The sequence below is a fragment of the Lagopus muta genome, chromosome Z (assembly GCF_023343835.1).
Source record: "Lagopus muta isolate bLagMut1 chromosome Z, bLagMut1 primary, whole genome shotgun sequence".
NCBI classification, from domain to species: Eukaryota; Metazoa; Chordata; class Aves; order Galliformes; family Phasianidae; genus Lagopus; species Lagopus muta.
The window spans coordinates 67363988-67388105 of record NC_064472.1 but is presented as its reverse complement, the minus strand read 5'-3'; the positions used below and the strand labels follow the sequence as shown (position 1 = coordinate 67388105).

The 24118-nt window shown below is 37.4% G+C and overlaps 1 protein-coding gene across 1 annotated transcript in view; it reads left to right on the top strand.

The window, feature by feature from the left end:
- Window positions 1–20436, top strand: part of LOC125687410 (uncharacterized) — a 124206-nt gene extending 103770 nt beyond the window's left edge. Inside the window, 3 exon segments of the mRNA XM_048932538.1 lie at window positions 19957–20033; window positions 20035–20354; window positions 20357–20436. Of these exon segments, the coding sequence (XP_048788495.1) occupies window positions 19957–20033; window positions 20035–20354; window positions 20357–20436 (477 nt within the window).
- Window positions 20437–24118: the final 3682 nt, after the last annotated feature.

Below are 24118 nucleotides of genomic sequence, written 5' to 3'. Positions count from 1 at the left end.
TTGTTGAGCTTGTATACATGGCTGTATAGAATGGAGTAGTGTGGCGCAGATGTACATGCAATGAGTGTGTACATTCTTTCTTACAGCAGTGTGGAAGGATGGTTGTGCAGACTCCAGCCTGCACCAAAGACAAGAAAAAGGGCACAGCTATACAAAACTTGTCATGCACATCTCTCAGGCAGTAGAAATAACTGCAGAAAAGCAAGGGCTAAGTCTGTACAAACACCAGTCTGTAATGCAATGAACTAAAGAAATGTGCATCTACCCAGCATTGTTAATCCTCAGTACTGGAAAAATTACTTAAGAGGAAAATATAACATTGGAACAACTGTGCAACTGTGTGTTCTGTTTATACCAGTTTCTCATTTTAAACAATTCAGTATTTTTATGCCAGTTTTTTTGCTTCTGTCCAATATTCCTAACAGACTAAAAAGCACTAAAGTAAATCCAAATGCTTATGCTTTATGTAAAAGATAAATCTGTAGGTGGAGTTGGGAGCTTAAAACATATAGAAGAAATTATTCTTGTCAGGAGTAAAAAAGAGAATTATCTTTCTGTTATGATAAAAATCTAAATGTGCTTTACCATTAGTCCAAGACTTTGGACTTGAGTCTGCATTTGTGTTAGCCTCAAGAGCTTGTTTTAGGTTTTCTACACCTAAGATATGTTTATAAATGTACCTTGTAGTAGATTAAATTCCATAAGATGAACTTTAGTACTTCTCACTAAAATCAGCAGGTCAATAATAAGCTGAGAGTTATTACTTTCTAAACATTTTCCTATGTTATTTTGGAAATGATCTTGAAGGTCCCAAGTCAAATCAATGCCTTTGGAAAAGCTTGGCTTCATCTTTAGCTCTGATTGTAAAAAAGACATACTCATGCCTTTCAATTTACTCTCCTGTAATTCTATTCCTGACTGTCAGGTAATATTCATTCTCTCCATTTCTGAAAACAAGTGATTTACTGCTCTGTTTAGTCAAAAAAAATAGATATATATTTATTTATCTATTTTATTTATTTATTTATCTATCTTTTTATTTATTTATTTATATATCTCCTTTTGAGGTAGCTAAGAGACATACACCAGCATAAGCATCACTCCATGATTTGGAAAGAAACGAGTCCAATGTTCTGTTGTCTGTTACTTCATTTGCTCATTTTTCTTGTGTCAAACAGCCATTTAATGAGACAAAAAAAAAAAGAAAAACTGGAAAAAGAGTTTTGTCTCCTGAGTACTTCAGTTTAAGTAGAGAGGATTTTAAACACATGGAGACATTTAAAAATGAGACTATCAAGAAGAACTATATATTCTCGCTAATGGACTCTATCATTCTATCTAGATGATTGACTAATGATGCAGGGAATGTCATACTGCTACACACTTCCTATTTGAGATTAGTATATTTATTCTCACAACATTGGCATTTGCCTTCAAAAAAAAAAAAAAAAAAAAAAGTGCCAGAATATTCTTAGAAGATTTTTGTTGCCAGATTAAAAAGGGGAAATAAAAAAGATGAAAAAAAGAAAAATGAAATGCAAAATTAAAGAAGGAAGAATAACAACACATAGAACAAGATGGAATATGAATTAAAGGAAATGTGCCAAATGGTTTTCCTTTTTAACCAGATTACAAAAAGTAAAAAATCCCAGAATAAATTATTTCAAGACTGTTTTATATTTCATGGTTACACTAGAAGTGCTCAACTGTAAACATACATGATACATTCTTAGGATCTGAAATTAATTTTAAAAGTCTTCAATGCAATATTAAAACAGAAAACTTTGCAAAAGTCTTAATTAAAAATAATTAGCAGGTACCTTTCTAGTATAGTAAATACTTGTAAATCTTTCATAGAGGTGTTCTATAGAAGGAATGAAATTTGACATGTAACAAACAGATGTAGCTGAACATACCATTTATGAAAGGAACATTTCTAAAGGAAGGTCTCAATAGTCTGCATCATGGAGAACTTTTCACTCTTCAGGTTCATGTATATTACAGGCTTCCATTTTTGAAGGGAGATATTTCAAGCAGGGATATGTTTTGCAGGAAATAGATAGGAAAAAAAATTATATAGGCAATAGATAAAGAGACACAAAACACTGTTAAAAGGTGTACCAATGAAATGGAGATTGATCCACACATGTGGATATATTATCACATGTTAGGTGATTTTTGGAGTATTTGCTACTGAAGTCATTTCACTGGTGCAGCTAGTCTTGAAGCAAGAGGGCTTGTTTACTAAAGTATATGAGCATTTCTTTTTGCCCATGTTACTGTCAGGCAAGAGTTAATCAAGTTCCCTGTGCTTTATCTTCCCTTTGCTCCTCACTCTTTATTCAGAGCTCCTGGTGGGTGCATTTACTCTTTTCAGGAGATGTGAACATGTTCTCCCAATTATGCATACTTGAAGTATAATATGGGGAAAATAGTTTGAGTTTCATATATCAGAGATAACATTTTCCAAATCATTTATTTAGCAGTTGGGTTTCTAGATGGTGCATCTACTCTGTGGGATAGATATAGTGTGCCCTAGAAAACTGTTTCCAGCCTAGACATAATGACTACATGTTGACTGCACATCAGGATGTGAGCCTTGTTCATGGAAAGAAACTTAAAATACAATCACAGAATTTAGCCAAAACGTCCACTGTTTTGGATACTGCAAAAGAGCAGGGCTGAAGGATGGTAAAATTAAACATGCATTGTGAGTAGAATAGGCATAGTTTCCTGCTTTTGATAGAAAATATAATCTGATAGGCCGGAAGTACTTCATGAATAGCATTAAATCAATAAGATTTAGTTATCTGTATTGTCTGAAGACAAGCTGGAGCTAGATATCTAGTTTGGCTTAGAATGCAGGATTAATACATATTATCATACATTCACTGCATCAGTAACCTGCCTAAATTCAGTGTTTGGATTCAGACTCACATATAAAATTAATGACTAGAGTTCAGCAGTCTAAAACACTTTTCAGTCTTATAATGGTCACCTAAAGGGTCTAATGAATTAATTAACTGCCCACAGAATAGCTCAGGAATCACCTAGGAATTAATTAAAAAATAAGAAAAATATATATGTACAGAAATTTGTCAAGGTGTAACACTATTTACAGATGTGTATATGTCCATGTTATGCCTTTATTTGTTTGTTTATTCTTGATCATCAGCATTTCTAACTAGAACAATATAAATTCTAACAGCACATTTGAGTTTTGTGCAAAACACAAGTTACTAAACCTAAATGCTACATACTCTATAAATTACCATCCCTCTATTTGCTTAACAATACTGCTAAGTTCCAGTGAAGTGGTTCATCAATAATAAAAGGTTGAGTAACAATGCTCTAGAGAAGAAATTCTTAATCATAAGGGCATCTGAGAGGACAGAAATGTTAACAAATGCCAGAATTTTCCTGTCTCCTCTATCCAGGTTATTCAGTTCAGTAAAGGAGTTAATATTTTTCTTGAAACTGAAGGGCATGCTGAATTACCTATTCATTTCAATTTAACTAATATGATTAATGTATTTATTAAATTAGTTTGAATTTAAAATACCGAAGTGCAAGCGTATATTAATTAAATTTAGTTAATGTAATCTTGTCTGCTGCAATAGTTCTCACCTCTTCTCCCTTCGTGTTTGCTTATTGAAAAAAAACTCTGTTGCAAGATAAGAAGGAGTCTGTAAGTGCTGGGCTACTTTTGATGCCACAGTGTTGATTTAATCAGAACAGATTTGTTTGTGCCTGGGAGGTGAGTGGGAGCTCTGATGTGAGGCAGCCTTTGTAAAGAAAGTCTAAGCTGAACCTGAGCCCAGGACCAGACCAACTGATGGCCTGGCACTAGTTTGGTCGTATCCCTTGGTAAGTCTGATGACAATTACCATGTGCATCTCAGATCCTTCCCTCTGATATAGTTTCTAGGAATCCTGCAGGGTGATGACAATCACATCCTCAGCTATCTCTTTTCCCATAATGTATGGAAGCATGTACGCAAGAAAAACAGGAAGTAATCCAAAACTAGAATATGAAGAAATGCTATTTTATGTCTGATACCCATTTTAAGGTAATGAAATCACCAGTAGAACACCCAAAAGAGGAGATTAAATTCTTACCCAAATACACCTCAAGTTAAAATTTTCCAGAGTACTTTTCCTTTGGAAAGCAGTACCATGGATACCAGCGGGTGGAGAGGAACATGGCTTCTTCATTCACCAAAAAGGAAGTGGGACGCTGCTGGACTAGCTATCCCATTCCCTCCTCTCTGAATTTCTTTGACAATGCTGATCAACATACAAGCTGGTCTAAAAGTAATGCCTCAGATTTTATTGTGTTGGCCTACGTCAAAGGCAGATGTTGGAGATATGGCGTTCGAAGTTCAACTCTCCTGCCAGTATTCTGTTACACTTTGTTGCAGCAGAGGGGAAGTCTGATACAATGGTGGCTGGGATGAAAGTACGTATGGAGCAAAGGGTTGGAACAGAATTAATCCATGCACCCACTGACACTCACTGAATCAGAATATGTGTGGAGACCGAAGAGTGACTGCATTTGAACAGTGGTGACAGCAATAGTGTGTCACCTCCACTGACGCAGATTTTTATGAGTGTGGTGTGCAGTGTCCTGTTCATCACTGGTGGAAATGCATAGCTAACGCTGGTGACTGTTTTGATACAGAGCGCTTTGTAACTGAGAATTTGTTCTATCAGTGTTATTGTGCTCTTTGTATTTCTTGTAGATTCCATGGCATTCCTTTCAGAGCATCCTACTTATTTTAGCCAGTGGTTCGTAGAGAGTATTGCATCTGAGTTCCTGGTTTTCTAGAGTACAATATGAATTAACAGGCACCTGTTTGAAGATTAAACTAAACACTCCCCTTATAGCTGGAGTTAAATACAGGTAAAGATTATAAACAACATGGACGTAGATGTGCTGTGAGAAAACAAAACAAAACAAAACAAAACAAAACAAAACAAAACAAAACAAAACAAAACAAAACAAAACAATAAAACCCCTGTGCTCTCAATTGCTGTTCTTCAAAAAAAGGCCATAACATCCTGCCACTCCAAGGACACTCAGAAGAGAAATGGAATACCCATCATTAAAGCACATAGTTAGATGGAAGAAATTGAATAAATCCATTGTCAGAGAAATATCTAAAAAACTGATAGAAAACAAAACACAGATCATTCACTGACCAAAGAAGAATAGAACAAAATGCAGCAAAACATCCCATTTTATTAGCATTTGCTCTGAAATAGTAAGCAAGTAGTTGAGGGTATTGCGAAGCTACCAGTATAAGCCAGTAAAATCAAAACAAAGTAGGCAATTTAAAAAAAAATTCAAAAATTTTGAGTAATTTTTCTTTCAAAGTTCCATTTTACATGCTGAGGTTTTTATTACTTTCTTAAGTGTACTATATATAAGGTTGCATCCTACCAGTTTTCATGCTCTGAAATGTGGTTTACTTCTGTAACAGCACTGGCTGACTTAGATCCTAAGGCAGCATAGAATCAGCTCAGCCCTGTCAGTATCAATAGAGCTGCACTAATTTACATCTGTGAAGTATGCGACCCTAAAAAATGTTTGGACTTTGATGGCAATACATAAGTATGCAATAGAAAATAATCTATCAGGTCTCAACATTATCCCAAGTCCTTCTTTTCTTCTTATTTAGCTCTCCTGCTTCTCTAATTCAGTCACCCTGAATTAATCAAACGCACATTTTTCCCAAGATCAACGATGTTCTGTATGTGGTGCCTGAAGCAGAAACACTTTAAATAAAGAAGAACTTGAAATACAGAGTCCTAGCATGAGAAGGGAAACGGACTTAAGATAATCATGTTCTTTGTTAATAATGTACTATAAATGGTCCACCAACTGTGAAGATCTCAGTTCTGTAAAATGAAACTCATCTCTTCCCTCTGGAGACAGAGCAGGTTACAAGTAAAAGTGGGAAATGTATGATTTTTTAAGTATTTGTGCTGACCAAGGATAAGTCACTAGCTCAATATTTTAGTTTTTCCATCTTCTTAATAAATTCAATAATCCTTTCCACATTTTTAATAACATCTGAGATCCATGGCTAAATTAACTACAGAAGAGCAAAGTCATACCACTTCTGAGAAGCTTAGTTATTCAAGCAGCTGCCTGTGTGTGTGGGAGATCTTTCCAAGGTTTTTCTCTTGTTCATAAAGCATGATAGAGGCAGAGACATACAACACTCTACTCGTACAATCTTGTGTACACAGGAACTTTTGACACAAACTCCTCATTCAGCATCATAAAACTTTGTTGAATTATCTAATAAGGAGTCCTTTACAGCCATTATCATCCAAAATAGCGCTCATTTCTTCTACCTCCCTGCTAATTAAAAAATTATAAATAAATAAATAAATAAAAGTAACTTGACAATAACTTTGTAGAGTTGCTACTCATTTAGCAGCTTTGTATGAGCTATTTCTTTTAAAAATATTTCATTCTATGTTATTGCTTAATAACTGATAAGTGACAAACTGCATGCCATCTCTCAGTGTTTCGTTCCAAATGTTAAAATACAATTTTTAGAAATTTTGCTTTAAATAATAAATTGTAAACCTCATTTGTGATTGCTCAAGGTTAAAGTATTGTGAGAATCCTTCTTTTTTTTTTTTTTTTTTGGCTCAAATCTTGCTTTCCATGCTATTTCTTGTTATAAGACTCAGATTGATTTATTGAGGAGGCAAGTGATGGGTGCTACCATGTGACAATTGACATCACTTTTTGTAGACATTTGAAAGCACCTTTCTCTAGAGCTGCCTGCCTCTGGAAGAGAGTGCTCAGGAGTGTTTACTGGCGGAAGATCTGGCCTGTGACTAAAAAGATTGGTATGAGGAATGATAACATTATGTCCTGTGAAAAACAGGATGCAGGTGGGCATCGCTGCTCCCTCTTATCTGCTGGCAAGGCCCAGAACATGGAAACAAAGGAGTTTCTGCTGAGATCCCAGAGCCAGAAGCTGCCACTCCAAAGGCAGCTGACTCAACCACTTTGGATTTGAGCTGTCACTCCAAAGGCAGCGGACTTGACACTTCTGACTTATAAGTAAGTTGGCACTACCATTGAAAAGTGGCCATCATCGCCGTCGTCGTCAACAGAACAACAATGCCTGATGACCCACCACTACTGAAGATCAATGGCTGAACTACAAACCACACTATGATTCTAGAATTCTAACCCATGGACGTCCAAACTTTTAGCTTGACTGGGCAACACTGAGTGAAGAGGAATTGTCAAAGGCCATATATAAAAAATGAAGGTTCAGACAAAAGTAATGCTAAGATGAGGCTTATAAACTCTGGTAAACAGATACAAACAGATTTTTGAGTTGAACGTCTGATTGCAACTGTATACCTTCCATATGACAGTTTGTAGATCATGTATTTACGTTGACTGAAATTGGAGTGGCAACTACAGCATAAGATTTACAGCTTTTTCAGCAATCTGTAAAACCTCCAGTTCTTATAAACATATAAACAAAAAACAAGGCTGTATATTTTTATAACTATTTGTCATAACTTGAGCAAGCTCTGTCCTATGCCCTCCTCGTGTTCTGCTTTCAGCCCAAACAATGCTGACTGCACACCAAGTTTGGTTGTTGCTGAGTGATGGTTGTGTGCCGGGGGCCAGGCCACACGACTTTGCAGGGAAAAGCTACTACTATGATAATGCTGAGCAGGGAGCAGCTGCAGGACAGCTAACACCTGAGTAACAGGATACACTGGAATAGGCAAAATGCACCCTGTAGGCCATTGGTTGAACGTGCTTGCTCTTAATGGAAGAGGATGTCATAGACATATTTGTTATGAAAGATGTAAAGGGTAAGCATTCAGGAAAGCTTAGGCTTTCTTTCCAATTCTATCAAGTGGGCTAACAAAACTTAGCACTTTTCCCTACAAACTATGACACTGCGCAAAATGTCAGTTTCCCGATGAAGACACAGTGACAAATGGCACAAACTAAGTAACAGCCAGACTAAAGGCCTATCTCCTCTTTTTCTTCCTTCAAAATTGTAGCAGTTAATTAGGGCTGAAAACAAACATTACTTCTAATGATATCACAGGTGCATTCATTCATATACAAACATGCACACAGTCACACAGATTCTTCTAATTCCATTTTACTGGCCATCCTACTCATTGCTGTCAAGCTGCAGCTTGCCTCTCATTTGTCATGTCCATTTTCACTTCCTGCTGTGTTCTTCCAAGAGGGTGCTGATATTCTGTCTGATAGGACAGAATTCCTATTCTGCCATTACATTTTCCAATAAAACAAAAAAAGACAAATCAGGGAAAGAAAAAAAAAAAAAGAAAAAAAAAAAAAAAAGAAAAAGGAAAAAAAGAAAGAGAAGAAAGAATAAGAAAAAAAAAAAAAGAAAAAAAGAAAAAGAACAAAAAGGTAAAAGGAAGAAAAGATACCACAGCAGACAATGAAAACAACTTCAAGAAGGTTAAGAATTAGTCAGTCTTCTGACAGTTTTATATTATTCAGTGACAGTTTGGAGGGCAGGAGGAAGGAAAGGAAGGAAATTCTTCAGTTTTAATCTGTTGTATTAGGCATTCCACTAAAACTCTTTGTATCAGGAATATTAATGGGATGCAGCAAATAGTGTATGTGTGTGTGAGAGAGAGAGAATGTAGCATGATTTATGTGAATTTTTTATTAACTGCAAGGCATTGTAGCACTCCTCCAGATATTGAAGAGTATGAAAAGCAAACCTGTAAAGTTTCCGTCCAGTTTAAACAGCCAATATGTCCCTCACTCCAGGCTGCTAAAGTTATACAAAATGTCTTAAAAGTCAAAAAGGTCTCAATATTTAGCTTACATATTAAATTCATAATTCATAAATGAAAGGTTTTGTTTACTTCAGGATTTACAAGGTACAAACAGGTGACCAAACAGGGTTGACATAATCTCTTCTGTGATATTCCAGAATACATGATTCTTTGCTGAAGTGAGTGAAGGCACAGAAACATGTTAGTCAGAGGAGAATAGACTATGAATGCCAAAATAAGTTTGCCCATTAGTCAATTCCACATTCTCAGTCCTATTTCTCATTTTGTTACGAGGCATATTTGTCCTGCCTTTCCACAGAATTACAGGTTTTGCTTTTAGTCCTGGGACTGCGAAAATCTGCATTCCTAAACTCCAAGCCAATAGTCTATGTCTAACATAGTTGGAGAGAGTCTATTGCAGCACAATGGGAAAGCGTTGCTCATCTCTGCCACACCAGAGACAGCTTGTTGCAACAGGGTTAACACTTAAGGGGCTAAAGTTCCAGGATTGCAGACTGCATGGGAAGACATACTCAAAAACTCTGAGTTAGAGCTATATTTCCATATTGCTATTTAACTAGCTTATGTGGTACTAGCTGCTTTATATATTTTCATGTTTTCTATGTGCAGGTACTGGATGTCTCATTTTCTTTTTTTTGTTTCAATTGCCCTGTATCTCAGATAGTCAGGTTTCAGCATGTCTTGGATTGTCAGGTAATAGCTAAAACTGTCTGTTGTCTATTTGTGACACACTAAGAGCAGTGAATACTGTACAAAATGCTAACTGTAAACACAGATATCTTTCTGCACTTCATTTTAAACCTGTCAGAGACCTCAAATCCTCAGGAGTGTTTGAAAGCTCAGGTTCACACAGATCTTCAAATAAACTCTTTAAAAACTACATCCAACCCTTGAAACCTTGGATTTTAATTTCAGAAAACGTGGGGATAGGACAGCACTAAAGGATTGGAACATGCAGTTATATGGTAGATTTGGCTTAAGCCTCCTCAACTAGAATCAGCCTCTTCTTTTCTATTCACTTCGTGAAATCCTGCAAGAAGGCTTTGCATACACATCTACCTGCCAGGTCTCCATGTGTGAGTGGTAGGTTTTCCTATCATAAATGAATGCTGTGTCTGCCTCCTCTCTTTAAAGTGCTTAAGGAGCCATCTTTTCCTCACAGGAAAGAGAGCATATGTTCAGCATTTTACACTAGTGCTCAACCTTCTGTTACCTAAGAATCTGAAGGATAATCATTTTTTTTCCTATGCATGAACCGCCTGAATGTAATCTATGTAGATTGCTCCAAAAGTAGTGTCCCCTATTTATTTCCATGGAGATAACAGAAGATTGAAAGAACACAATAACATAAATTCTAAGCTAGAAAACATTATTTTTCAACACTTACAACCATTAGCTATGCATTTTCACCAGTGATGAACAAAAGCCTGCATGCAGCACTTGTAAACATCTGTACCAGCAGATGTTACCCACTGTTACTGTTGTCAGTGTTGAAATGCACCACTCACTACCTCACTGTCAGTGAATGTCAAAGGGTCTAATTTTTTCTGCAGGGAGGAATACATTGAAACACTTTTTCTTTATAAGCACTTTCATTTCCGACACCATTCTGTCAGACTGCTCCTCTGCTGCCATCTGTCACATAGAAACAAATATAATGGAAAATTAGTGGGAAGATTTAACCTCTACTGCCATACCACTACCATTTGCCTTTGACATTGTAGGACAACATAGTAAAATAGGAGACATTACTTTTGGAGCAGCCCTCATATCCAGATCCTGCTGGCTGACATTCTTTCTTCCATCAGATTTGTAGGACATCAATCACTCTTTAAGACAGACACAAAAAGCAGAAGAGTAGCACTGCAATTCTGAAAAGCTGCGGTCATTCACTGTGAAATGTTAGGAAGTGATACAGTTACTTTCCTTCCATTCCTCTTTACCAATACCACTTATTTTAAAGGGCAACCTGGGTCACTTGTTAAGTGCTGTCTTCAAAAATCCCACATCCTTGATTGCAGCTGGCTACTGTAAGAGGCATATAATATTCAGAGTAGACCATCAGATCATAATACTTCAGTTGTACCGTCCTCTGAAATGAATAATGGAGGTGTAGATCATGAGGAGCTGTGTTTTTCAAATAAGGATGCTTGGCCACAAAGGTCAGATGGAGACAGCTTCTCCTACTCAGGAAGCAATATGGTACTGTTTTGTGAGCAAACATACAACATCCAAGGAGAGAGATTAACTTAAATTTCTATGATTTCTGTTGGTAATTTTCGATTTTATTATTATATGAATCTTTTCAAGAAGCTTTCACTGGATCTTAGCAGATACGCTTCCAAATGGCTCCCAAATCAATGTATTTGAGTCCCTACTCTGTTACAGTGACCCTGGGGCGGGAGATAAGAAGTCAGTCTGTTGCTTTCATTTCATGTCACACTAGAACTTAAGTTTCAAAAGTCGGCTGCTGGTGACAGTGAACTTTAGTTCTTCCTGTAGAAATCTATTAGCACAGGGAAATATTGAGGTGCTGACAACCTGCTATTTAGCAAGTAGAATGATGGTGTCAGAATGATTTATTTCTAATGGGTTTCTGATAGTTTCCTCTATGTTAAGACAGTTCTCACACAAGAGAACATGACAGTCATTTTGGCATATCTCTTATAATGTGTGTTATTAATAGAGCTTCAGTTTATTGATTTCCCAGATAATCATTCCTGAGTGGCTGTATAATGCTGTCTGAGGTGAATAGTAGATGGTACCAAGAATTAGTGGGCAAACTACAGTAAGCCAAAGCATGTAGCACAAAGAAGCTCTGGCTGATAAAGATGCATTCAAGAGGCTAGACCTGTCAAACCTGGAATACTGTATGATTAATTACTCTATTATATTTGCATGCAGATAGAAAATAGAAAAGAAAACTTGGGGAGGAAAGGTGAGAATAAACATCATACTGCAGTCATTTACATACACTGTCCTCAATCTTTGCATGAGTGATGGTTTACACTAAGCTAAAAAATCATTTTGTTACAGCTGGATGCAAAAACAATATCTGAACTTCAAACATACTGTTCCAGACACACAACTACTGGAAACAGATATCAACAATAAGAAATGTAAGAACTTCTTTTCTATGTTTGTTGTTTCTCCAAAGATCTGCTTTATCCTAAACTGAATCCTGGAAGAAGATTCAGAACAGCATTTCAAGGAACTGCACAGAATGTGTATAGTTCTGTCATCACATAAGCTCACTGTCTTCGAACAATGACTGAAATGTCATATTTATTCATTTTGTGACAACAGAGCAAAGTCTGGTGTGTGCAAGTAGACCTTGAAAGCAGATTATTTGAGATTGTTACTGGTGACTTACAGCACAATTTTTGGTGTATGGATTACAAGCTGGTTCAGCTGGTTCAGCTCAGTTCTGTGACTAATAGGGCAGGGGGACCCATGGACCCAAGCCCTGGGAAAACGGAAAGGTGAAAAAGGGGAAGGGTAGGGAGATGGGTGATAGGCCTAAAAACAAAACAGGAAACACCTGAGGAGGAAAGATAATTTACTAAATATGATATCAGAATGCAAGGTAATACAATATAATACAATATAATTGGAATTGAAGCTAACAAATCAAGTAAAATGAGAGAGTGGCCCAAACCAAAAGCCTTGCTCTAATGCTGAACACAAGATGGCTGGGGAGCACACAAACTGCAGAGATGAGCAGGAAGGGAAAAGGGACATCTCATGAGCTGTGAATAGTTTTATCTTTCCCTCCAAATGCAAAATGTGAACAGTCCTCTGAGATATGCAATTCTTCTCTTCTGACACAGGTATCCAGAACTATCGACAGTCCATGAAACAGGAGCATTTACTCTTTAATACCTAGTGAATACATCACGTTATGACGTGGAATACTGATAACAAAAATCATAAAACCATGACAACAATGAACTATGCGATGAAAACCATCTATTTCTTTAAAAAGTCGTCTTTGCCTCTAAAAGGAAAACTAGTTTTCATTCATTCTGGAATGAGTGATACTATTCAAATTAACACCAGTCAGTGATATCTGACTTCCATGCTTTGGGCAACAAGGTACTGGCTGAATGCTGTACTTGTTTCTGTGGTACAGACACAGAGAGGAGGCATGTAATTCATTTTGTACGTTAGCTTGACTCTGATTATTGTTTGTTTTTGTTTTGTTTTGTTTTTCCCCAAGGTGCATCATACTGTATTATTTTAAAGCCAGAACTGTATGAAATGTGATTCATCTTGACTTCTTGAACAAGGCTTTTGACCAAGAAAAAGCATCCTAAAATTTAGGAACATGTTGCGTTACCTAAATTTTTAATTTGACAACTTCAGCTGAAGACCAAGTCAGTAATGTTAGAAGTTCCCACCATCTGAGAGTAAAAACAGATTTGCTGGTGCCAAGCCAGTTCCTATACAAATAACAGATGCCTGGAAGTACTGTCAGGTGGCCTGTATCTTTAGCTTTATTTTTAAGTTGGTGCAGCTTGGCTAATTAGCACTGGCTGTAGATCTATATGAGGAGCTCCAGATATGAATGAAAAATGAACAAAAATCATTCTCCATGGACATCCTTTGGAATTCTGAAGATTATGTTACTGCTTTCTTTTAAGTGGTATTCAGATAAAGGCAAAAGATCTCTGATTCAGTTTGACAAGGGCTCAGTGACACTGAATACATCTACCAGCCGACTTCACCATGTGTTGGATGTCTGATACTACACCTCTGACAGACCTACCCTTACTCATGCAGGTGAAGTATATGGCTAGTTTAAGGAAAGATTTCTACAAAAGGAAGAAATTCATTTGTTTGCTGTATGGGAACTGCTGAGTCACGGCCTGAACCTCTGATTAATCACCTGAGGTGAGCCATGAGTCAGCCAGAGGAGCACAGGCGAAGGCAATTCACCTGTGCTGCCGGAAGGGGTGGAGCCTGGCTCCACCCCTCCTAGACCTATTTGAGAGCTGGCTACCAGGGGGGAAGGATCTCTTCTGGAGATCACCTCTCTTGGTGTTTTGTGGTGAGCTCAGCCAAAGGGTAAGCTCTTCCACTTATTCTCTTTTGTGATCGTTGTTTACTTTGCCTAATTCTCTTGATTATAATTGAGATTATAACATCTAGATATCTATTGATTATACAATTATATTGTGATTATAACATCTTGATTATACACTTGCTAAGTAAAAGAATAGGCTATGAAAAGGCCAAAATATTCAAATTTTCCACATAGATGTAAATAAATAATAATTAAAAGTAACAGATAAATTTCTGGCTATATAAGTAGCTTTAAATTTTTCTTTCTAATCCCCCACTTAGACAGGCACAACTGCTGGCATGGTTTCCCAGGAAATCAAAAAAGGGACTCATTAAGCAGTCTTGTACTCAAGAATCAAAACTATTCGTTGACTAATTTCTGTTTTTCCCTTGCAGTCTTTAGGATGCAAGCATCCCACTGCTCAGCAAGTTTAAATGTCAAAAATGATTTCATGCAGTTTGCATAGTCTTGTGTAAATATCACATACTCCCTAGGGAGTAGGATTTTCAGATAGAGGCAACCTTAGGCTACAACACCTTTTCACAATTAGCTGAAGCTTTAGGGTGTCTCGAAACCTTTTCTTCTATTTTTTATTTCTCCCATGTGTACATGTATTTCAGAAATACACGAACATTCACTCCTGAGTTTTTAATAAATTTTGATTTCTGGCTGTGAGAGAAATGAGTCTATCAGAAATCTCAGAGTCCCAAGATACTGTTCGCTGCATAATTATAAAAAATATGACAGCAAATATACTGTAATCTTTCCTTAAGAGAAATATGAGATTGTTAATCATACCTGCTAGAAATGCCAGCAAAACAATCTGTGTAGACACAAGTATTTTTTGCTAGAATTTGCTAATCTGCTTAGCTTCAGTGAATCTATTTAAATTAGCTGATATCCTCCAAATCAAATCTGTGAGGGACACACCACATGCTCCAAAATGTGATATTCTAGTTATCTGTTTTAAAATATTTTAAACTCACCTTGAAAAGAGGTAATCACTTCAGAGCGGAGTAATTGCCTCTGACAGCAAACATTAGCAATTGCTCACCAATTAAGTATATGCACATGTAGTCTTACTCTCCTTACAGTATCTAAAAAGACCCTAAACTTGGCGCTATAGTCACAGTAATTTACACTAGACTATTTATTCTAGTTACATTATTGAAATATAAATGAAAATATGTTCCTGTATTTTTACCATATTAAAATCCATTAAACAAACAAACAACAACAACAAAAAAGTAGGAAACTTGGGTTTTTCTTCAAAGCATTATTGTTTCTACAACTTCCTAATAACTTTCTCCTGAGGAGTAACGGGGTATGGTGATGTAAAAGCATGTTTGAAAAAATGCATGTTTAACATAAATCAACTGCTTCAGCAGTTTTCCATCAAATGAAATGAAAAAGACAATTTCTGTCATTTCATAGTCCAGCTTCCCCTGCAGATCTTATGGTCAGGTACTTTTTCAGACAGCTCTTGTTTAGATCCATTAAAGTCTGGAGTTCTGCCTGTATCAACGATGCTCAGATTATTTTAGTTTTACTTTGTATCCTCAGGATGAACTATGTCCATTTACTGAAAGAGGATTATTTTTTCCCTCCTGCTTCTTGCTTCTGGAGGCCTGAAATTAACACTATTACAAGGGTCACCAAAAACTCCATACCAAACTGTATGAAACTCTGCAGTGCAAATATCTGCAAATATATTTAGTTTGTTCTTATTTAATTTTAAACACACACATTAGGAAAAAAAAAAAAGTATTGGAAGAAATTCAGAAGTTGATCACAGATTAGTGCAAAATAATTTTTCTTAACTCTAATTCAGCAAAATTTCTCTTTTTATAGAACTCAAAGACATGAGTTTCCCAGCTGGAAACTTTTGCATGGATATTTGGTAATTATAACAACTAACACTTTAAATTTCTACATCCTACTGTGACCTGTGCAAATAAAGTCTGAGCAGCAATCCAGATAAGAAAAGGGGTTAGTTCTTATAATAAATGTAGAGAAATCTTAATATAGATATCTAGAAATGCCTTCAGAAGTGCTATGTGCTAAATTTTTTTCTCTGGCCACATAATATGTGTTAAATATTTTTGACCACTTCCTAAGATTTTACCACGGTTCAATGGTAAAACAAATAAGGAATTATACAAATTAAATTCCCAATGGTGTATAACAAGCATCTTGAATTTTATTGATGAAAGGCTACTAATGTCAATTTCAGATGTGCATGAGAGGCACATTATTCTGAACTACATAAAGTCTTTTCCATTGAGGTGAATAATTTAGAAAGTCCCCAGGAATGTTAAAGAAAATGAAAATAATTCTCATTTTAATGGTATGAAAGCTACCCACAAGCTTGTCTGAATAAGTTAAGCCTCTGTCCTCTTTTCATTCTCTCAGCTTTATTGGTGTACAACAACAATGCTGGCAGTAGTACTGAACTCCAGTTGAAGGGAAAAACTGATTCAAAATCTGCAAGCAAAGAAGCAAGTAGTTTAGGAGCCAATGAATGCATGGCTCAGAAGGAGGGGTGGTCTAAGTATGTACTCCCAGGAGGATTTCTAGGTAACTTAGAATCTTAGTAAGTCTAAATATGATGGCAGTATGAAATAAGGCTTTTTTTGTAGTTAATCAATCAATTACTCAATTCATTAAATATGCAAAATTTATCTACCTGGAAGCCTGAAGAAAAAAAAAACAACCCTTCCTTTATGCATGAATTTTCTCCGGAGGACCTCAAGATTTTGACTGATCTGCAGAGATTCATTGTTGCTTTCAATTGCATTTTTACATGCACATACAAATACATTCTCAAAATTATACATCACATTATAAAATAAGTCACTTTTACAGTAGGTGTGTATTTTATTTGAATACTGAAGTATTTCATGAAATCAGTTAGCATACAGTGGCCAAGACAGTGACTGTACTTCAGGGGAAAGAAGGGAAAATAAAAGGCATTTAATGCTTTTATTCTTTTACTGTAAGGTGAAATAGAAACTTAATGGAGACTAAGCTTAAGTTAGACAAAGTAATTATGTGAGAGTGACTGAAATAACCATTGAATAAGTAAGGAGAATTGTAGTGGATATATTTTGGAAACAAAATAATAAGCACCTTATCTACTAAAGGGTTGCATTGCGCTCAGTGCAAACAGTTTTCTGAGGTTCTTTAAAGATTTTTAATCTGTATTAAACAAAGAAAAATTAATTCTTTCTCCTGCCTAAGACGTGAATTATATTTTTGCTTTATAATTAAGATTACTAATTATAAGTTTTTCTTCACTGAATAAACTGGTCTGTGTTATTTTATTGCACACTTTGCAATCCCTCACTAAGCTGTGGATAAATGAATACCAGTGATCCTTTCCACCTCACCTCCAGAATCAAAACAAATAGGGAACCATGCTCTGAACATGTGGCATAACTGGAGACCCCATCATTTGTGAGACACATGTAGATTTTACAGATTGTCAATATTGTCTATTTGTGCATGTATAAACTTTTTAGCAAACTGCAACAGCAACAATACATTAAAATAATGCACACAGGCTTACAGCATCTTGCAATATATATATGCCAGAAAATATGTAATCAATTTCTCTGTCTGGTATACTTCTTACATGAAAAAATAAAACCAATATATTCTGCAAAAGATGTTTTTGGGTGTTTTTTTTTTATTGTTGTTTGTTTGTCTTTTAAGAAATAGATTCAGATATTTTTAAAGATGGTGGGATCAAGAATAAATTTATTTTGAAGTGTAAACAAGGCCTTGAAGCAAGTCCTATCATACAGCATGTGGAAAATCACTGCAATTTTTTTTGCTATCTTTATTCCTGTTCTTACTCAGCTGATATTTGTACAGTAAAAGCAGAAATAAATTTAATCATCTACATGCCAGCGAATGAATAATCTTTCCCATATAAATGAGTGAATAAGGTCAATTAACCATGATGTGTGTCACAGGAGAGTGCTAGATGTCATTTTGAATGGTGCCAGCGGGGGCACAGCCAAGCGTTCAGGCTCTACAGATGCATCACCAGATCGCTGTGCAGCTTCTTTCATGATTTACTACATGCAGAAATCTATACTATGCACTCACTACCAATGGGTTATTTTTCCCCAGCACTTCTTTTCCTTTCTAACCCAGTAAAATTAGTTTTGATCAGAATCTCCCCCATTTCACAGATAAGAAAATTTCAAGTTCTTCTTTTTTCGTTTGTTTTCTCTCTTGCTTTCTCTCAAGTATCATAATTTCTTCAGAGCTGAAGCCTAATAATGGAATTGTTCATCTTCTCCCCTGTATAAGCAATCACTCATGCTTGGCTATTTATTTCCTGTTTAAAATTATTTACTCAGCAAATTAAGTGTAGTGGATCCCACGGTAAACCACAGTTCTTCCTTTTATTTGATGCTGCTGAAAAGCACATCTAACCAAATGTGATTAAGCAGAGGTGTGTTTCTCTAAGTACCATAGTATTTATAATACAAAATATACATATATATACACATACGTATTTATATATATTTACATGTACAATTGCATATGCAGTTTGCATCTATATGTGGGATATGTAAGGCAGGAAGTTATCTGAGACCCATTTTTATCCTTGCTCCTAATGTAGGTGTGCACCAGTGTTATTCAGACACTTAGCTGCACATGTACTACAGAGCATTTCCACTGTTAGGTCGCAATGCTTTTATAATTTTTACAGTACTGAAGCAATGCTTGCAAGTACAGCCTCCACTCCAAGCTCTGTGCCTCCCTATTTAGGCTATTCCACGAGTCTGTCACTTTGACTAAAATATAATAAAAATAGGAAAATATATATTTCTCCAAAATCTTAAGACAGTTCAGCTGCACTGGCAAAGCACAATACTTCATACTTTAGAAACTGTCACACAAACATGCCTACACATGTTCTGCCAATTTTCTTACTCAAAATTAGGAAAAAAATCCAATAAGATTGATGTTAGATCCAGGCCTGTAAACATGAACTGGATTTCTCTGTACTCTCCCCAGAGGTATCTAATTATTCTTACTCCTGCCCAAGAACAGCAAATGCAATATTTTTTTCATAACATGGGGTTTCTGCTCTCTGCTCATCTTGTGTGTCAGATACAGAATAAACAAAAGCCATGGCATACAGATAATGAATGTCTCCCTAATAAGCTCTTTGGGTTATAATCTGTTCAGTGATATGTCAGTTAAGTTTTGGTTTTGAGGTCTACAGGCAGTAAGTCACAGTCTTCTTGTCTTTTAGCTGTAATAGATATGCTCAGATCATATTATTTTAACTGTGATCCATGGGGGGGGGGTCCTGGTGGATGATAGGTTGGCCACGAGTCAACACTGTGATCTCATGGCCAAGAAGGCCAGTGGGATCCTGAGGTGCATTACAAGGAGCGTGACCAGCAGGTCAAGGGAGGTGATCCTTCCCCTCTACTCTCCCTGGTGAGGCCTCACCTGGAGTACTGTATCCAGTTCCGTGCTTCCTGGTACAAAACAGACAGGGATCTTCTGGAAAGAGTCCAGAGGAGGGTCACAAAGATATCAAAGAGCCTGGAGCATCTCCCCTATGAGAATAGGCTGAGCGACCTGGGTTTGTTCAGCCTTGAGAAAAGCAGGCTCAGAGGTGATCTTGTTAATGCTTATAAATATCTTAAGTGTGGGAGTCTAAGAGACATGGCCAACATCTTTTCAGTGGTCTGTGGGGACAGGATGAGGTGAAACAAACAGAAACTGCAGCATAGGAAGTTCCGCACCAATATGCAAAGGAACTTCATGGTAAGGGTGACAGAGCACTGGAACAGGCTTCCCAAGGAGGCTGTGGATTTTCCTTCTCTGGAGATATTTCAGACCTGCCTGGACACCCACCTGTGCAGCCTGCTGTAGGGAGCCTGCTTTGCAGGGAGGTTGGACTCGATCTCTGGAGGTCCTTTCCAGCTCCTACAATTCTGTGATTCTGTGATGTGTTGTGCATATATATATTTATATATTATTATATTTTATATATTATATATATAACAGTGTTGCAAGCAGGAGAAGATAGGTGATTGTTCCCCTATATTCAGCACTTGTGAGGCCGCACCTCGAGTACTGTGTCCAGTTTTGGGTCCCTCACTGCAAGAAAGATATTGAGGCCCTGGAACGTGTTCAAAGGAGGGCAACGAAGCTGGTGAGGGGTCTGGAACACAGGCCATATGAGGAGAGGCTGAAGGAGCTGGGAATGTTCAGCCTGGAGAAGAGGAGGCTCAGGGGAGACCTTACTGCTCTCTATAACTTCCTGAAGGGAGGTTGTAGTGAGCTGGGGGTCGGCCTCTTCTCTCGTGTCATTAGTGATAGGACCAGGGGGAATGGTTTCAAGCTACGGCAGGGGAGATTCAGGCTGGACATGAGGAAGTATTACTTTTCAGAAAGGGTGGTCAGGCACTGGAATGGATGCCCAGGGAGGTGGTGGAATCACCGACCCTGGGAGTGTTCAAGGAAAGGCTGGATGTCGTGTTGAGGGACATGGTTTAGTAGGAGCTATTGGGAATAGGTGAACGGTTGGACTGGGTGATCTTTTAGGTCTTTTCCAACCTTAGTGATTCTATGATTCTATGATTCTATGATTTGCTTATACATTTCCTGGATTTGAATAATGGGTTAAAAAGCTGAAGAAAAGCCCTGCAGTTATTTGAAACAAAACAGAACCCAAATTCTCATATCCAGAGAATAGTTTGATCCCAAATTTATGTTGCAGCCACTATCACCAATTCAGTCCCAGTTTAGTAACATTACCAGAGTTTAGGCAGAACTGGAATATGATGACCAGTAAGAGCACATGATTATTACATATAATGCAAAAGGAAACTGATTCCAGAGCTGAGACAGAAAAAAAGAATAATTTCAGGAAAACTATGAAGCACCACATAAAATTATTTCAATAGCAGAAGTTGAAAAGCAGAACTTCATTTTTGTTTCAGAAGCTCTGTGAGTCCTTCTCCAAACCTCAGATTAAAGTCTAATTTCCTTTGTTTCGGTAAAAAAGGAAAGAAAAAAAGTGTAGCAAAGAGACCTCCATGACTGCTGGAGTGTAAGGAAAAGCAGATGTCCACAGGAACCTTTGGGAAGTTCCCTGCAAGCAGAGATGAGAAAACCTCTCTAGTGTGGCATGAAGCAAGGAAAAAAGCTGCTACAGCATGCCCATTTCGCTTCCTACAGCTAATGTTTCCCTTTTCTCTGTGTTATTTCTAGTTCTTCTCTTCCCTGCTAAGAAGAACTTGAAAGAAAACAGGAGCATCTGAAAACAAACATCACAGAAAGAAACATCAAAATCAGAATGATATCTCAAATTTAAATTCTTCCCTGAAGATACTGTCATATGCTGTTAATAAGTTTAATATTCAGTGCCAACAATATCTTATAGGCATTTAATGTTAGCTGTTGACTTTTTCTGTCCATGGAAACCTAAAAATAATACAATCAGCTCCTGCAAATTAAGTCTTTAAAGCCTTTACTTTTTTCAGAGAATTGCATCCTATATATCACAGATTTTTCAAAGCAAATGACATATTATCTAGGCAAACACTGCCTTGGAGCAGAGCATAAAGTCAAGAGCTTTGGTGTCACTAAATATAAATAATGTTTTGGTAGAGGCATTTAGGAGAGCTAAATGTATAACAAAGGCTAAAAAAAAAAGCCTCCCAAGTGATGGTGTGAATTTAAAGGATATATGACATTTTTTTGGTGAAAGGATATCATTAGTGAGAAAAATTTTTCAGCTTGAAAACAATCCAATATATATTTTTCAATCCTTTAGAGAAAACAAAATGTTTGCTCTGAAACAGAAGTAAGAATACAAGTAGCATTTTGTTTTGTACCTCGGGGGACTGAGTTACATGGGACTCTGAGACATCAGTGCTCCAGAAAGAGAAACGCTACAGATGACGGGCAGTTTAGCCATTAGGGAGACCAGCATTACTACCACTCTATTAATGCATCATTCCTTTTTTTGAAAACCCAGAAGATAGAGGGAAATGACAGCTGTTTAATGTGCCTCAAATTAAAAACTGTAGATAGCACAGTTACAGGAGTACATGTTTGATGAACAAATTCATGACGCATGCAGGAAGGCAGCAGAAACACAAGCACAGAAATACAGGCATAGAAAAAGTCTGAGGGATTTGACTTGGCTGTTAGTAATGAACTCTGTTCAGCTTTCACCACTGCAGCTGAAGTATCTGCATCTCCCCTGAGAAGAAGATCTTCAGGCAGATTCTGGTTGCAGAAGAGCATGGCTGGGCATCCACAGGGGCAGACTCCTCTCTGAGGGAGGAAATATACTGCTGCACTTCTGTGGGCAGAAATTGGAGTTTCCTGCACTAACAATGAACTGTGGTAGCACATACGATGGAGACAAATCTGATGGAAAATGCAACTGAAATTCCCACTAGTGTTGGTGACACTTAGGCAAAACTCTGCCCAGGATGCCGAGTTAGTTTGTACATAGGTTGCTCTGAAAGTAATGCCTCCAATTTATTTGCACTGAAACTACAGTAGATACAAAGAACAGAATAATACTATTTCATAGAGAAAATTCTCAGCTACAAAACAGTATTTTTCAACATAGTCACCACCATCAGCTATATATTTTCACCAGCGATGAACAAGAAACTGTACATTGTACTCATAAAAATCTGCATGGCCATCCAGAACTTGTTTTGCCTTTCATGTCACCACTTTTTCCTCACAGTGCTAACACTCACTGGTTCATCTCCATAAGTATTCACCAAGTGTCAGTGAATGCCTGTGGGTGCCTTTTTTTTTTCTGAATGAAGGAATTCAACAATATACTTTTGGTCCATACACATTTCCACATCAGACACCATTCTTCAGACTGCCCCTCTTCTGCCATCTGTCACACAGCAACAAAATGTAATGGAATATTGGTGGGTCGGTTCAAATTCTACTGCTATACCACCAATATTGGCTTTATATGTTGTGGACACACATAATAAAATGAGAGGCACTACTATTGGAGCAGTCCTCTCATTCACTGCCTGATCTCTCTAAGATCTCCAGCAACTTGGTGCAGACAAAAAGCAAATGATGCAGTCACATGCTCTTATTACTGCATTCGAGCAAACATACGTTGTCAACAAACTGCTTCTCAAGCACACTGTGACACCAACCTTTGTTTTAAAGAAAGTTTGTGATCTACTTCAGAAGTCTGTAAATCCACTACATTTTATGGTCATGATCTCAAACACACACTGTCTCCTCTAATATCCTCCTTCACAAATTTTTCTTTCTTGCAGTCAGAAATGCAAAGAAGATCTGCTTCAGGATTATTATATTACTAAAATTAAGGAATTGGTTTCAAACAACAGATACAAACTAAAGAAGAAAGTTCTGTTTTAATCCGTAGGCTTGAAAATCAAAATATGAAGAATGCTGAATTAATTACAGGAAAAAATATATCTTTATGCTGGACAGCCAAAGCAGACAGACAGCAGGAATGTCTCACAACACCTGGACAATTAGATAAGCAAAATACTAAGTGGTTTTAATAACTTTATCATCAAAATGTGAGATTTTAGCCAGCAGAGTTGAGCTATAAAATTAAACATGTCTTAAAGAATACAGAATCACAGAATCACAGAATTGTAGGGGTTGGAAGGGACCTCCAGAGATCATCGAGTCCAACCCCCCTGCCAAAGCAGGTTCCCTACACCAGGTAGCACAGGTAGGCATCCAGGCAGGTCTTGAACATCTCCAGAGAAGGAGACTCCACCACCTCCCTGGGCAGCCTGTTCCAGTGCTCCGTCACCTCACTGTAAAGAAGTTCTTGTGCACATTTGTGCAGAACTTCCTATGCTGCAGTTTCTGGCCGTTTCCCCTTGTCCTGTCTCCACTCACCACTGAAAAGAGTCTGGCCTCGCCATTCTGCCCCCCACACCTTAGATATTTATAGACCTGGATCAGGTCCCCTCTCAGTCTTCTTTTCTCAAGGCTGAACAGACCCAGTTCACTCAGCCTTTCCTCATAGGAGAGATGCTCCAGGCCCTTCACCATCTTCGTGGCCCTCCGCTGGACTCTTTCCAAGAGATCCCTGTCTTTTTTGTACTGGGGAGCCCAGAACTGGACGCAGTACTCCAGATGAGGTCTTACCAGGGCAGAGTAGAGGGGGAGAATCACCTCCCTCGACCTGCTGGCCACG